Source organism: Dendropsophus ebraccatus, chromosome 14 (assembly GCF_027789765.1).
Source record: "Dendropsophus ebraccatus isolate aDenEbr1 chromosome 14, aDenEbr1.pat, whole genome shotgun sequence".
Lineage (NCBI taxonomy): Eukaryota > Metazoa > Chordata > Amphibia > Anura > Hylidae > Dendropsophus > Dendropsophus ebraccatus.
The window spans coordinates 27546836-27559557 of record NC_091467.1 but is presented as its reverse complement, the minus strand read 5'-3'; the positions used below and the strand labels follow the sequence as shown (position 1 = coordinate 27559557).

Genomic DNA, 12722 nt, shown 5'->3' with positions numbered 1-12722 from the left:
GAAAGAGGGGGACCATCTATAAGGGGGGAAAGGAGGACCAGCTATAAGGGGGGAGAGGGAAGAGGGGGACCATCTATAAGGCGGGAAAGGAGGACCAGCTATAAGGGGGGAGAGGGAAGAGGGGGACCAGCTATAAGGGGGGAGAGGGAAGAGGGGGACCATCTATAAGGGGGGAAAGGAGGACCAGCTATAAGGGGGGAGAGGGAAGAGGGGGACCAGCTATAAGGGGGGAGAGGGAAGAGGGGGACCATCTATAAGGGGGGAAAGGAGGACCAGCTATAAGGGGGGAAAGAGGGGGACCAGCTATAAGGGGGGAAGAGGGGGACCATCTATAAGGGGGGAAAGAGGGGGACCATCTATAAGGGGGGAAAGGAGGACCAGCTATAAGGGGGGAGAGGGAAGAGGGGGACCAGCTATAAGGGGGGAGAGGGAAGAGGGGGACCAGCTATAAGGGGGGAAAGGAGGACCAGCTATAAGGGGGGAGAGGGAAGAGGGGGACCATCTATAAGGGGGGAAAGAGGGGGACCAGCTATAAAGAGGGAAAGAGGGGGACCATCTATAAGGGGGGAAAGAGGGGGACCATCTATAGAGGGGGAAAGAGGGGGACCATCTATAAGGGGGGAAAGAGGGGGACCATCTATAAAGGGGGGGAAGAGGGGGACCATCTATAGAGGGGGAAAGAGGGGGACCATCTATAAGGGGGGAAGAGGGGGACCATCTATAAGGGGGGAAAGAGGGGGACCATCTATAAGGGGGGAAAGAGGGTGACCATCTATAAGGGGGGAAAGAGGGGGACCATCTATAAGAGGGGGGAAAGAGGGAGACCATCTATAAAGGGGGACTATCTCCTATAGGATTAGCACCCTCCTCTCCTGACATCCTCTGTGCTGCTGGGACCTCCCCTATAGATCAACACCCTCCTCTCATGACATCCTCTGTGCTGCTCAGTCCTCTCCTATAAGATCAGCACCCTCCTCTCCTGACATCCTCTGTGCTGCTGTGACCTTGGGGGGGGCAACATCAGGGGACCAGGTGAGGTGGCGACATGTTTATTGGGGGCAGTGGAGGTGGGGTGGGCAATGCTTACTGGGGGTAGCAGCAAGGGACCAAACATTATGTTTATTGGGGCCAGCAGGGAGGGGAGGCAGGCAGTGTTTATTGGGGACAGTGGGGGGGGGGGGACGCAGTAGCAGATTATAATGTGGGCGAATTGACTGGGGGGGGGGCCCAGGTTGGGTGGACAGCCCGGGGCCCAGAGTACATTTAATCCGCCACTGCTCCCAAACTATGGGTGGGAATAGAATTGTCCCTCCTGAATAGCACGGATCTGGGCATAACATTATAGGCTTTAGGTTAACATCTGCCCTACCTATGGGAGTCTCACCTACGATACTGGCAGGATTGAAGGTGTGGAACAGGAAATTAGTAAAAGCGGAACTGCTCCCTCTGCACCCACTTACCCTCCCACTGAAGATCTTGGAGTGTCTCATTCCACACTCTAATTTTCAGTCCTGGATAGATAAAGGTCTTACATCACTGGGAGATCTATATGAGGATGGGAACCTGGTTTCCTATGCGCATTTAGTTGCAAAGTATAATATCCCTACTAAGGATTTTTATAAATACCTGCAGGTAAGACATTGTGTGCGGGACATTGATATCAGTAATGTCTCTAGAAAAACCCGCTATGAAAGCCATTTTTTTAACCAGAAGCCTCTCCCTAAAGGGATATCAATAGCGTATAAGGCCTTACAACCTAGACTTGACACCTTACCATTCATAGCTAAATGGAACAAGACCTAAACATTTCACCTGATGAGGAGAGTTGGTACCGTATGTTTAACATAGTCTCCAGGGTCTCACACTGTATAGGCCATTTAGAAGCCTCTAGGAAACTAGTGTACCGCTGGTATCTAACACCTTACCGCCTATCAAACATTTACCCTGACTCCTCACCTACAGTACATGCTGGCAATGCAATAAGGAAGTGGGGTATTTACTCCATATCTGGTGGGAGTGCCCAATTTTAACTCCCTTCTGGAGCAAAATCCAAACATTTATAAATAAGGTACTGATGTTCCCAGTGAATTGGTCCCCAGGCTTAGCCCTTTTATCTCTGACTGCTGACGACCTCCCAATCTCAGACATGACAATTATGGTACATATCCTAATGGCCTCTAGAACGGCTATTGCTAGACGGTGGAAATCTGTGGAGGTCCCCAGCATTACAGAGATAGAGGCCGCTGTGAACTTCAACTACAATATGGAACTTTCCATAGCGATGCGAACTGATAGACACACAGTGGTAAGGGAAATATGGGGCAAGTGGACGGATCATATGCACCCCTCCTATGTTAATATAAACACTTAGGTATCTATGCACTACCTTTACACGTACATTGACATCCGATTGCGACGCGTTAAAGTCACTTAGTATTATTATTAATATCATTATTGTTACTGTTCTTACTGTTCTTATTGTTCTTATCACTTGCTCTTATCACCTGGTTTAAAATGGATTAACCTGGATGTTGAAGGACGTCATTAGGATTTCTGTATACATTTATAAGTATTTATGGTATCTTATTAGGCAACTGCTGCAAAGTTGTTCGTTTATCTTGGTTCAGTTTATTGTTTTATTCTGTTTTCTGCTCTGTGAGCTATATGAGACCTTATAGTCTCCCCTTTGTTAACTTTGCTGACTTTGTTAACCTTGAATTTCCAAATAAAATATAAGTCATAAAAAAAGAAAGTGATGGTGTTTCCTAGCCATATGCCATATCATATGTATAAAATTTACTCGCCTGAAATTTTTATTTCCTGGAGTCCGAAGGCAGCACACTAATGGGTTAATGGATTCCCGTTGACCCGGCACAGAAGGGGTTAATCTAGCAATAAACACAAATAGATTAATACCGCACACCTGGTACCCCTCTATAAGAGCCCCAAGGAAACCACAGAACACTGTATTGTATGCAAGCAATATTTATTGGGGGGGTATATTGTGCTGCCTTCGGACTCCAGGAAATAAAAATTTCAGGCGAGTAAATTTTATACTTCCTGATCGTCCTCAGGCAGCACACTAATGGGACATTCAAAGCAATGAACTTAAGAGGGGAGGGTATTGAGATTTACTGCTCCTTGTAGCACGCTCATGCCAAAGGCTGAACCCTCGGAAGATGTAATATCAAGTCGGTAATGCTTGATGAAGGTAGACGGTGTGGACCAAGTGGCGGCTTTGCAGATTTGGTCTAGCGGAATCTGGCATTTTTCAGCCCAGGATGTAGCAGTTGACCTAGTTGAGTGGGCCCGAATTGATAGTGGTGATTCGAGTCCTACTTAGCAATGTCGGATTAGATCTTTAATCCAGCGAGCTAAAGAAGCTTTACTTGCTCTTTTGCCTTTGTTCTCTCCACACATTTGAACAAACAAGGCTTCCGTCTGTCTGAAAGGGGCTGTTTTTTCCAAGTATTTTTCAATGGATCTTTGATGTCTAATAAACGCAATGTTTGATCTTCAGTTTGACCTACCACGGGTAGGACTATTTCTTGATTTAAATTAGCCGTAGAAGGTACTTTTGGCAAGAAACCAGGCATGGTTCTTAGGACCACTTTATCATTGAGGAGCTTGAGATATGGATCTTTGCAAGAAAGTGCATGTAGTTCACTTATTCTCCTGGCCGACGTTACTGCGATCAAAAACAACGTTTTCCATGATAGCCACTTTAGTTCTGTATCCTCGATTGGTTCAAACGGCTGCTCTGTCAGACATTTGAGCACGATGGTAAGATCCCAGGTAGGTACGGGATTATGGTAACTGGGTCTTAGTTTTGCAATGGCTCTGAAGAATCTTGATATTAGAGGAATTTTAGAAAAAAGGCCATCTAGGTGAGCGTTAATAGCAGTTAGATGGACTTTTAGAGTATTAGGCTTTAAGCCTTTCTGAAACCCCTCTTGCAGAAACTGGAGAACAGATGATATCTCTTTCATTCTTCTGTTGTTGGAGACACACCATGTGGAGTAGATGTTGCAAACTCTAGAATAAACCTTCATAGTAGTTGTTTTTCTTGAGGCTAAGAGAGTCCGCACAACTTCATCTGAAAGGCCCTGAGCTTTTAAGGCGTGGAGTTCATGTTCCATGCTGTTAGATGAAGTTTGGGCAAGTGCGGATGTAGAAGGCCGTTCTGCTGTAACAGATCTTTGCGGAGAGGTAGCTTCCAGAATACGCCTTTCGAAAGACTCCACGCAAGAGGAAACCAGGCCCGGCGGGGCCAATATGGCAGAATGACTATCACCCTGACCTTCTCGTCCCGAATCTTTTTCAGGACTCTTGGTATGAGTGGAAATGGTGGAAACGCATAGATGAAGATTCTGGTCCAGGAGATTGACAGACCGTCCACTGCGAATGGATGATTCTTCCTGGATAGAGAACAGAACTGATCTAGCTTCGTATTGAGATGATTGGCCATCACGTCCACCTGAGGTCGTCCCCATAACTCCACTATTCTGTTGAAGACTGCTGTGTTCAATTCCCACTCGCCTTGCAGTAATGTCTTCCTGCTCAAAAGATCTGCTGTAACATTGAGTGAGCCCTTGATATGATATTGATATTGAGCTTCGGCCCATGACATGAGGCGAGTGCATTCCAACTGGAGAGATTGGCTTCTGGTTCCTCCTTGTTTGTTTATAAAGAAAACAGCAGTGATGTTGTCCGTCTGAATCTGAACTGCTTTGTTGAGGAGGATGTACTGGAAATGATGCAGCGCTAATCTGATCGCTCTCAGCTCCCTCATATTGGATGTGAGCCTCTGGTCTTGATAGGACCACTTGTGCTGAACCCACAGAGAGTCTACATGGGCACCCCAACCGGAGCCTGAGGCATCCGTAGTGAGGACTACTTGATGCTGGGGTAGTAGACTTTTCCCTTTCGTGAGGCGAGAGTGGGTCAGCCACCAAGTTAGATCCTGTTTGACCAGGTGAGAGACAGGAATCATTCTTTCTAGATCCTCTGGACATCTCTCCCATCGAGCGAGAATGTGTCTTTGTAGAACCCTGATGTGAGCTCTCGCCCATTGGACTGCTTCGATGGCTGAGGTAAGCATGCCTAGGGTTCTCATGGCAAAGCGGATGGTGCAACGATCCATGCTGATCAGAGTGTTCACCGTGTTCTTTATCTTCATCACTCTCTCTGGTGAGAGAAAAAGTTGCATCTGTAGAGAGTCTATGACGAAGCCAAGATAAGTCAACCTTGTTGATGGGATGAGGTTGGATTTCTTGAGGTTTATGAGAAACCCATGATCCTGAAGAGTCATCATTGTCTGATTCAGATGAAGCATCAGAGTCTCCCTGGATGACGCGGTTATAAGCCAGTCGTCCAGGTACGGGGTAACACATATACCCTGTTCTCTCAGGTGCGCTGTTAAGAAGACTGCAATCTTTGTGAACACCCGTGGGGCTGATGTAATCCCGAACGGCAGACAGGTGAACTGGAGATGGACCACTTTCTTCTGATGTAGAAATGCCACCCTGAGGTATTTTCTGTGCTGTTTTAGGATTGGTACATGCAGGTACGCATCTTGTAAGTCGATGGTGGCCATGAAATCTCCCTGTTGTAATGACAGAACTGCTGTCTGAATCGTTTCCATTCTGAATTTTTTCTTTAAGAAGAATTTGTTGAGGTAGGTGAGATTGATCACCAGTCTCCAAGTCCCTCCGGACTTCGGTACAGCAAATATTGGCGAATACACTCCCAGATTCCTCTCCTGAGGAGGTACTTCCTCCAGAGCATTCTTCTGAATGAATTCCTGAAGGAGCTGATGTATGACTTGGTTGTTTCCTCTGTTGAGGATAAATCGATCTGGTGGAAAGTCTTTTAGTTCTAGGCAATAACCTCTTTGTAGAGTGGAGTTTACCCAGGCATCTGATGATGTTGTTGACCAGATCGAAGCGAAATCTAGGAGCCGTGCACCAACTGGAGGGGACGGAGACCTGGCGTCACATGCGCTCATCCTTTGTGGCGTCAGACTTTTTCTTTGAAGATCCAGGCTGCTGCTGCTGCTTCCTGAACTGTCCTCTTCCTCTGGAGGGACGAAAATTATACTGTCTTTTTGGTGACCTTGTATAAGAGGTTTTAAATGGTTTAAAGGTCTTCTTCCTTGGAAAAAATTATCCTTTATTATTATTTAATTTATTAAGGATAGATTCCAGTTGTGGCCCAAACAGTGAGGAAGGGTGGAAAGGAAGGGATACAAAGTGATTTTTAGACAGAATGTCCCCTTCCCACAACTTCAGCCAAAGCGCACGCCTTGCAGCGTTGGACAACGCCATACATCTGGAAGAGTATTTTAAGGCGTCCATAGGTGCGTCACATAAAAAATCTGCCGCGGTCTTCATCAGGGACAAATCTTTGAGTAAATCCTCTCTCGGTACTCCATCTTCAATGTCATGTGATAGTTGACTTAACCAAACACGAAGCGATCTGGCTACTGGAATGGTTGTCATGGAGATCTTTGAGGAACTAGCTGCGGCTGCATAGGTCTTTTTGCACAACGTATCTGCTTTTCTTTCCATTGGATCTGAGAGTAAAGCTGACTCTTCCGCCGGAAAATAAGCTTTTTTGGAAAGTTGTGCCGCCGGTTGATCCACCTTTGGAGGATTGGCCCATTCATCTGTAACTTCAGGATCCAGCCTGTAGGTGGATTTGAATTTGGCATTAGACTGAGATCTTTCAGGTTTAGCCCATTCCTTCTGGAACATGCTCTTAATGATCGGGTGAGTAGGAAAAACTTTGTTTTTTATTTGGAGGGAAATAGAAAAGCTGATCTTTTTTGCGTTTGTGAGAAACATCTTTATCAGCTTCGACAGTATTTTTTACTGCTGAGAGCAGTTTGGGCATTGAGTCCTTCTGCAACAGGCACACTTCCTCCAAAGCCTCCCAATCTGACTCCTCAGATGAGTCCTGATCAGTGTCTCCTTCTCTGGCTGAGTCAGAGGTATGAGGTGCAGGTGAGGCAGGCTTATGCTTCTTTGCTTTATTCCCTTGCAGGACAGCACTTTTAACATCTTTGAAGGTGTCAGTGATTTGGTCTTTAAACCACACTAGGAAATCTTGTGTGCGCATCTTGTCTTGTGATGAAGACATACATAGAGAGCACACATCCTACTCCCATGATTCTGGTAGTGGCTGGCGACAGTTAGCACACAAAGTGTGCTTTGATTTCCTGCTCCTTTTACCCCTGTAGTGGGACATCTGGAAAAGATCAAGGAACAAGGGGTGAGATGACACATATATGTAAAGCAGGGGGCCGCCCAGACCATAACATTTACCTCTAGACATCCAAGGGAACTGCTGCCTAGGCAGAGCGTTGTCCCTGGATGCTAATGCCATTCTTTTATACCTGCTGCGGCTCGCGCATGCGCAGCGCGCAGTTCCGGACGCCAGTGACGTCATCCTCAGGACCGGACATACGCAGACGGTAGTGAAGCTGCGCGGCGCCATCTTGGAAAAGGGCCGCATCGCATGGCCGGCTTCAGACATGCATGTAAGTGCTATTGAATCTTACCATGTCAGACGTCAGACCGGTTGTCAGTCACGCGCAGGAGAGGATCCAGGCGCCGCACCGCCATGTTGGAGGTGACGAGAGTCGCAGGTGGCACATGAAGCAGAGGTAAACCGTTCAGGGGCCAGGAAAAGTTTGGCATGAACGTCTGCAAGGCGTAAAAAAGCCTTTAATCCCACTTTGCAGCTCAGCCAGGCGTGGGAACAGCTGAGGGACCAAGATAACCCTGGTATACGGCTGTATATATGTATCAGACCCCAGGGACTGGACAAGGCACAGTATAGAGGTTGATTTTTATTGACTATTTCTTCTAAGAAAACCATCCTTCTGTTCGAGAAGAGAAAAAAAATACAGTGTTCTGTGGTTTCCTTGGGGCTCTTATAGAGGGTTACCAGGTGTGCGGTATTAATCTATTTGTGTTTATTGCTAGATTAACCCCTTCTGTGCCGGGTCAACGGGAATCCATTAACCCATTAGTGTGCTGCCTGAGGAAGATCAGGAAGTTATTGCGCTGTATTCCTGCTATTATGGTATTTCTGATATATAAAGCACTACGTTCACAGTTGTGCAATATCACCTATCATACTTTGAAACTTGCAAAGTGTGTTTACATTTTCAGGTTTTGTTTTTGAAGCCAAAGCCATAACCACACCATAAAACAAGGACATATACAAAGATATCGTAGACAATAAGATGTCTCCCCTTATTGCATCCATTGGCTTTGGCTTCTGAAACTACATTAAAAAAATGGATATGGGCACACACCCTAAAGAGGAAGGACATGTCATATACTTATAGTAGAGGAAGACTATGTACGTGAGTGAGATATAGATTAAAACTGATAAAAATTTGCTGGAAATGGGTGTAACTGGGAAATTTGTGTGTGTGTGTGTGTGGGGGGGGGGGTTGTACACTTCTTCTTTGTCTACTATGGAGAAGTAAGGGGGTGTGGGAAGATCATCCAGGAAGATCATGTTGCTGTATCTAAGCTGTGCTGTACACTGCATTGTATATATATATATATATATATATATATATATATATATATATATATATTAGTGGTTTTTGCACACCTATCCATAGGATAGAAGATGCATCTCTGATCATGGGAGCAAGGTGGGCATCTCAATGGTGGGATCCCCCACAAGAATTTGATTCCAGAATGACTTATCTTAACGGGCCAACAGTGTGCATACTCAACCACCACTCAATTCATTGTCTACACCAGTGCTTTAGCATTTCCGCAGTCAATGAATGAGTCTGTGGCTGAGAGTTTGAATCGACGCTCCAGTTGTCCAGTTTAACGTTGTCAAGATCCCATCAGTTTGACCCCTCATGATTAGACACTTATCCTCTATTCTATGGATAGAGGTTAAAGGTGGGCATACACTTCCCATAACTGTTGGGCATTTATGAAGGTGACTTAATACCCCATACTCAAGGTTTGGCATAGCTCAACATTACACTTTCTTCTTAGTAGAGGGAAGGCCAGACAGCAATGGTGTTGGGTCATCTACCCCAAAACGTCGGGGTAGACGATAGAAATCCAATATACCCAACTCATCTGTCAGTGAGAATTGGAGGGCCCCAAACACCTTAGACAGCTATAACAGTGGCCTTGGCTGACTTTAGTCTAACATGCACCTTAAGTGTCTATAGTGTACACACTAAAAATACAATCAGCACAGACCTACTGGAGGATTTTCCTAGTAATCTAATGGACCACTACTGGAGGGGGAGGAGAAGTTGAGAATCTCTCCATTGCGAAAGTCTATGTTAGGTCAAGTAAATATTCTAAAATACATTTTCTACTTCTTTAAATAAACAAATCTTTACCTTGTAAAAAGACTCTTCTGAGCACTGGTGAAATATGTGTAGGGTTTATTTAGACTCTTGAGAGATATGAAAGCTTCACAGGCCACACCAGAAGGTTTCATACAGTAGAAATAGTCTCCATATCTTTTATCCCCATATTCACATTTCTCTCCTTTCCTATCTAAGGACAATCCACATTCGGTGTAAACCTCTTTACTATTGTTGAGGAATGATCCAGTGTATGCAATATAGTTGTACCCATTGTTCCTTGACTTCCATAAAGCAGAGACCCCCTCGCTGGGATGCATCAGGAGGATGGATATCTTCACTTGACCTTCCCAAAATAGAGTAAAATACACATTATAGGTCCCATTGTTAAAATCCTCTATTTTTCCAGAAGCTCCCGCTCCAAGGTTTGGGGAAAAAATCCGAGCTTTTAAGAGATCTCCTCCATAAGTCTTCTTTTTACCCAAGTAGTTATACATCTGAACTTGAACTGTTATGGTGTCACCAATACAGTACATTGGCTTATAGTCTACGATGGTCGCTGTGCTATTTATGGCACTGGTTGTTTCATTCAATGCTGTGAAGTCCACGTTTGGCATGGTACGATTTATTTGAGTCATCAGGGCACTTATTTGATCATCTATTCCCCCTCGTCCTTGCAGTAAGGTTTCAGCATGTCCGCGAGGAGAGAAAATGCTATAGTGATTTGGAAGGATTTTAGGGTTGTTGGGCTGATGAAAAATTTGCAATATTTTATCTGTTACAAAAGTATAAATCTTGTTAACACAGTGTGATCTCTAATTTCAATGAAGAACCTACCTTCATATGAACGATGAATGTAAACAAGGTGATGAGAAGTATTGCAAGACCCAAAATTATCTTAAATCGTATTTTGTTGGTAATTGACATTCTATTGGTTTTCCTAGAATAGAAGAAGTCACATCAATTCCTACATAGCCCAGACACAGAGACATGAGACATCACAAAAGGTTGATCAATGAGTCTAAAGGCCCTATTCCACTAACAGATCTCACGACAGATTATCTGCCAAAGATTTGAAGCCAAACCCAGGAGTGGATTTGAAAAGAGGAGAAATCCAGTCTTTCCTTTATGACCTGTTGTCTGATTATAGTCTGTTCCTGGGTTTGGCTTCAAATCTTTGGCAGATAATCTGTGGTCAGATCTGTTGGTGGAATAGGGCCTTAAGTGATTAGCCGGACCAATCGCTAGAAAGAGCAGGGAGTGAAGCACACATCTGAGCACTTCTCTCCCCTCTGTATGGGCACGAGACTAGAGATGAGCGAACCGGGTTCGGGTTCGAGTCCATCCGAACCCGAACGATCGGCATTTGATTAGCGGTGGCTGCTGAACTTGGATAAAGCTCTAAGGTTGTCTGGAAAACATGGATACAGCCAATGACTATATCCATGTTTTCCACATAGGCTTAGGGCTTTATCCAACTTCAGCAGCCCCCGCTAATCAAATGCCGAATGTTCGGGTTCGGATGGACTCGAGCATGCTCGAGGTTCGCTCATCTCTACACGAGACTAAGATGACCACAATGCATTAGGTCTGTCTCAGTCACATGGGAAGCAGGAGAGAACAGCTTTTTTTCCTAGCTCATTCTAGCAATGGGTCGGATTCCGAACACCCAAACCCCAACCAATGAAAACATTTGACACGCCATTACAACACGTCAAAAAGTTATTATAGTGACAGTTTCTCTTTAAATAATGGTGGTGGCAATGCAGGATTTTTCATAATCAGAGTTCCTTTTTTGCTCAAGTTTCCTACTAAAACATGGTTGCTTTCTTTCAAATTGTCCCACCTGTCCACAAGTCTGTCTCTTACTGCATCTCAGCACCATTCACTTCCATAGAGTCAGGGCCGGTTTTAGACTAGATGTGGCCCTGGGCAAAGTTAAAGGTGGGGCCCCAAATGCTGAAATATTTTAGCAACAATTTAAGGTCCCCATACATGTTACTCTTTTGTTGGTGGTACCTGTTGCTCCTGGTGGGTTCGGCCATCAGTGTAAGGTGTATGGGGCTCTCTGGACAGTCCTCTGACAGATGCTATCAGTGGACATAGGGGATCAAGCTTGATGGAAAATCAATGCCCAACCTCTTTGTTCTAAGAGAGATAAGCCGCCATCAGATCTGTATGGCTATGGCTTTACCCTCTCATAGAAAACACAGGAAAACTCAGATGTGCCAAATTTCTGTGTATGGGGAGGACGGGACCAGATGGGAGAGATAATTGTCAGCTGAAGGAATGTTCAGCCAGCAGTTATTGGAAGCATACGGCCACTTTTAAGGCCGTATTACACGGCCTGATATTCTGCAGAAGTGAGCGCCAATCTGGTAGAATGGAGCTCGCTTAGAGAGCCTACTACAGCAAAAGCTATGGAGGAGATTTATCAAACTGGTGTAAAGAAGAATTGGCTCAGTTGCCCCTAGCAACCAATCAGATTCCACCTACTTAGAATCTGAGTAATGAAAGGTGGAATCTGATAAGTTGCTAGGGGCAACTGAGCCAGTTTCACTTTACACCATGTTTGATAAATCTCCCCCTATGTGTATATATACAGTATATCATTAGTGATGTGTGTGCAATCCTTGCTGTATATAGTAAACAATAAAGATATATATACTACCTGATCACGTTCCCCGGTGTCCTCAGGCCATGTCTGTGATATATACTACCTGATCATGTTCCCCGGTGCCCTCAGGCCTTGTCTGTGATATATACTACCTGATCATGTTCCCCAGTGTCCTCACAGAGCAATAGCGTCCTGATTCGGACAATTTTTGCTCCATGTATTAGGGCCCTTACTCAGTTCAGAAGTTTACATGCCGCTACATGTCAGGACTACCGCTACATGCCGGGACCGCAGCTACATGTCGGGACCGACGCTACATGTCGGGACCGCCCCTACATGTCGGGACCGCCCCTACATGTCGGGACCGCCTCTACATGTCGGGACCGCCTCTACATGTCGGGACCGCCCCTACACGTCGGGACCGCCCCTACATGTCGGGACTGCCCCTACATGTCAGGACCGCCGCTACATTCTGGGACTGCCCCTACATGTCAGGACCGCCGCTACATTCTGGGACTGCCCCTACATGTCAGGACCGCCGCTACATTCTGGGACTGCCCCTACATGTCAGGACCGCCGCTACATTCTGGGACTGCCACTACATGCCAGGACTGCCGCTAAATGCCAGGAATGCCCGCTAGTGGTGTAAATACAAGAACTATTTATATGAATTGCTTTAAAAAAATAAATTAAAAAAAATCACTATAATCAGGACCAAATATTACCTCCATACCGTTATTGAAG

General features: G+C 45.4%; 1 protein-coding gene across 3 annotated transcripts in view; it reads right to left on the bottom strand.

The window, feature by feature from the left end:
* The window catches only part of LOC138772807 (NXPE family member 4-like), a 48761-nt gene that overhangs the window by 24060 nt on the left and 11979 nt on the right, over nucleotides 1-12722 (bottom strand). For 2 of the 3 annotated variants that reach the window (XM_069953515.1, XM_069953516.1), the window contains exons 2-3: nucleotides 10199-10301; nucleotides 9395-10110 (exon numbers count right to left, since the gene is read on the bottom strand). In XM_069953515.1, the coding sequence (XP_069809616.1) occupies nucleotides 9395-10110; nucleotides 10199-10288 (806 nt within the window). In that variant the 5' untranslated portion in view covers nucleotides 10289-10301. Of the gene's footprint in view, nucleotides 1-9394; nucleotides 10137-10198; nucleotides 10302-12722 lie in introns of all 3 variants that reach the window. The other variant, XM_069953517.1, reaches the window with a different exon arrangement.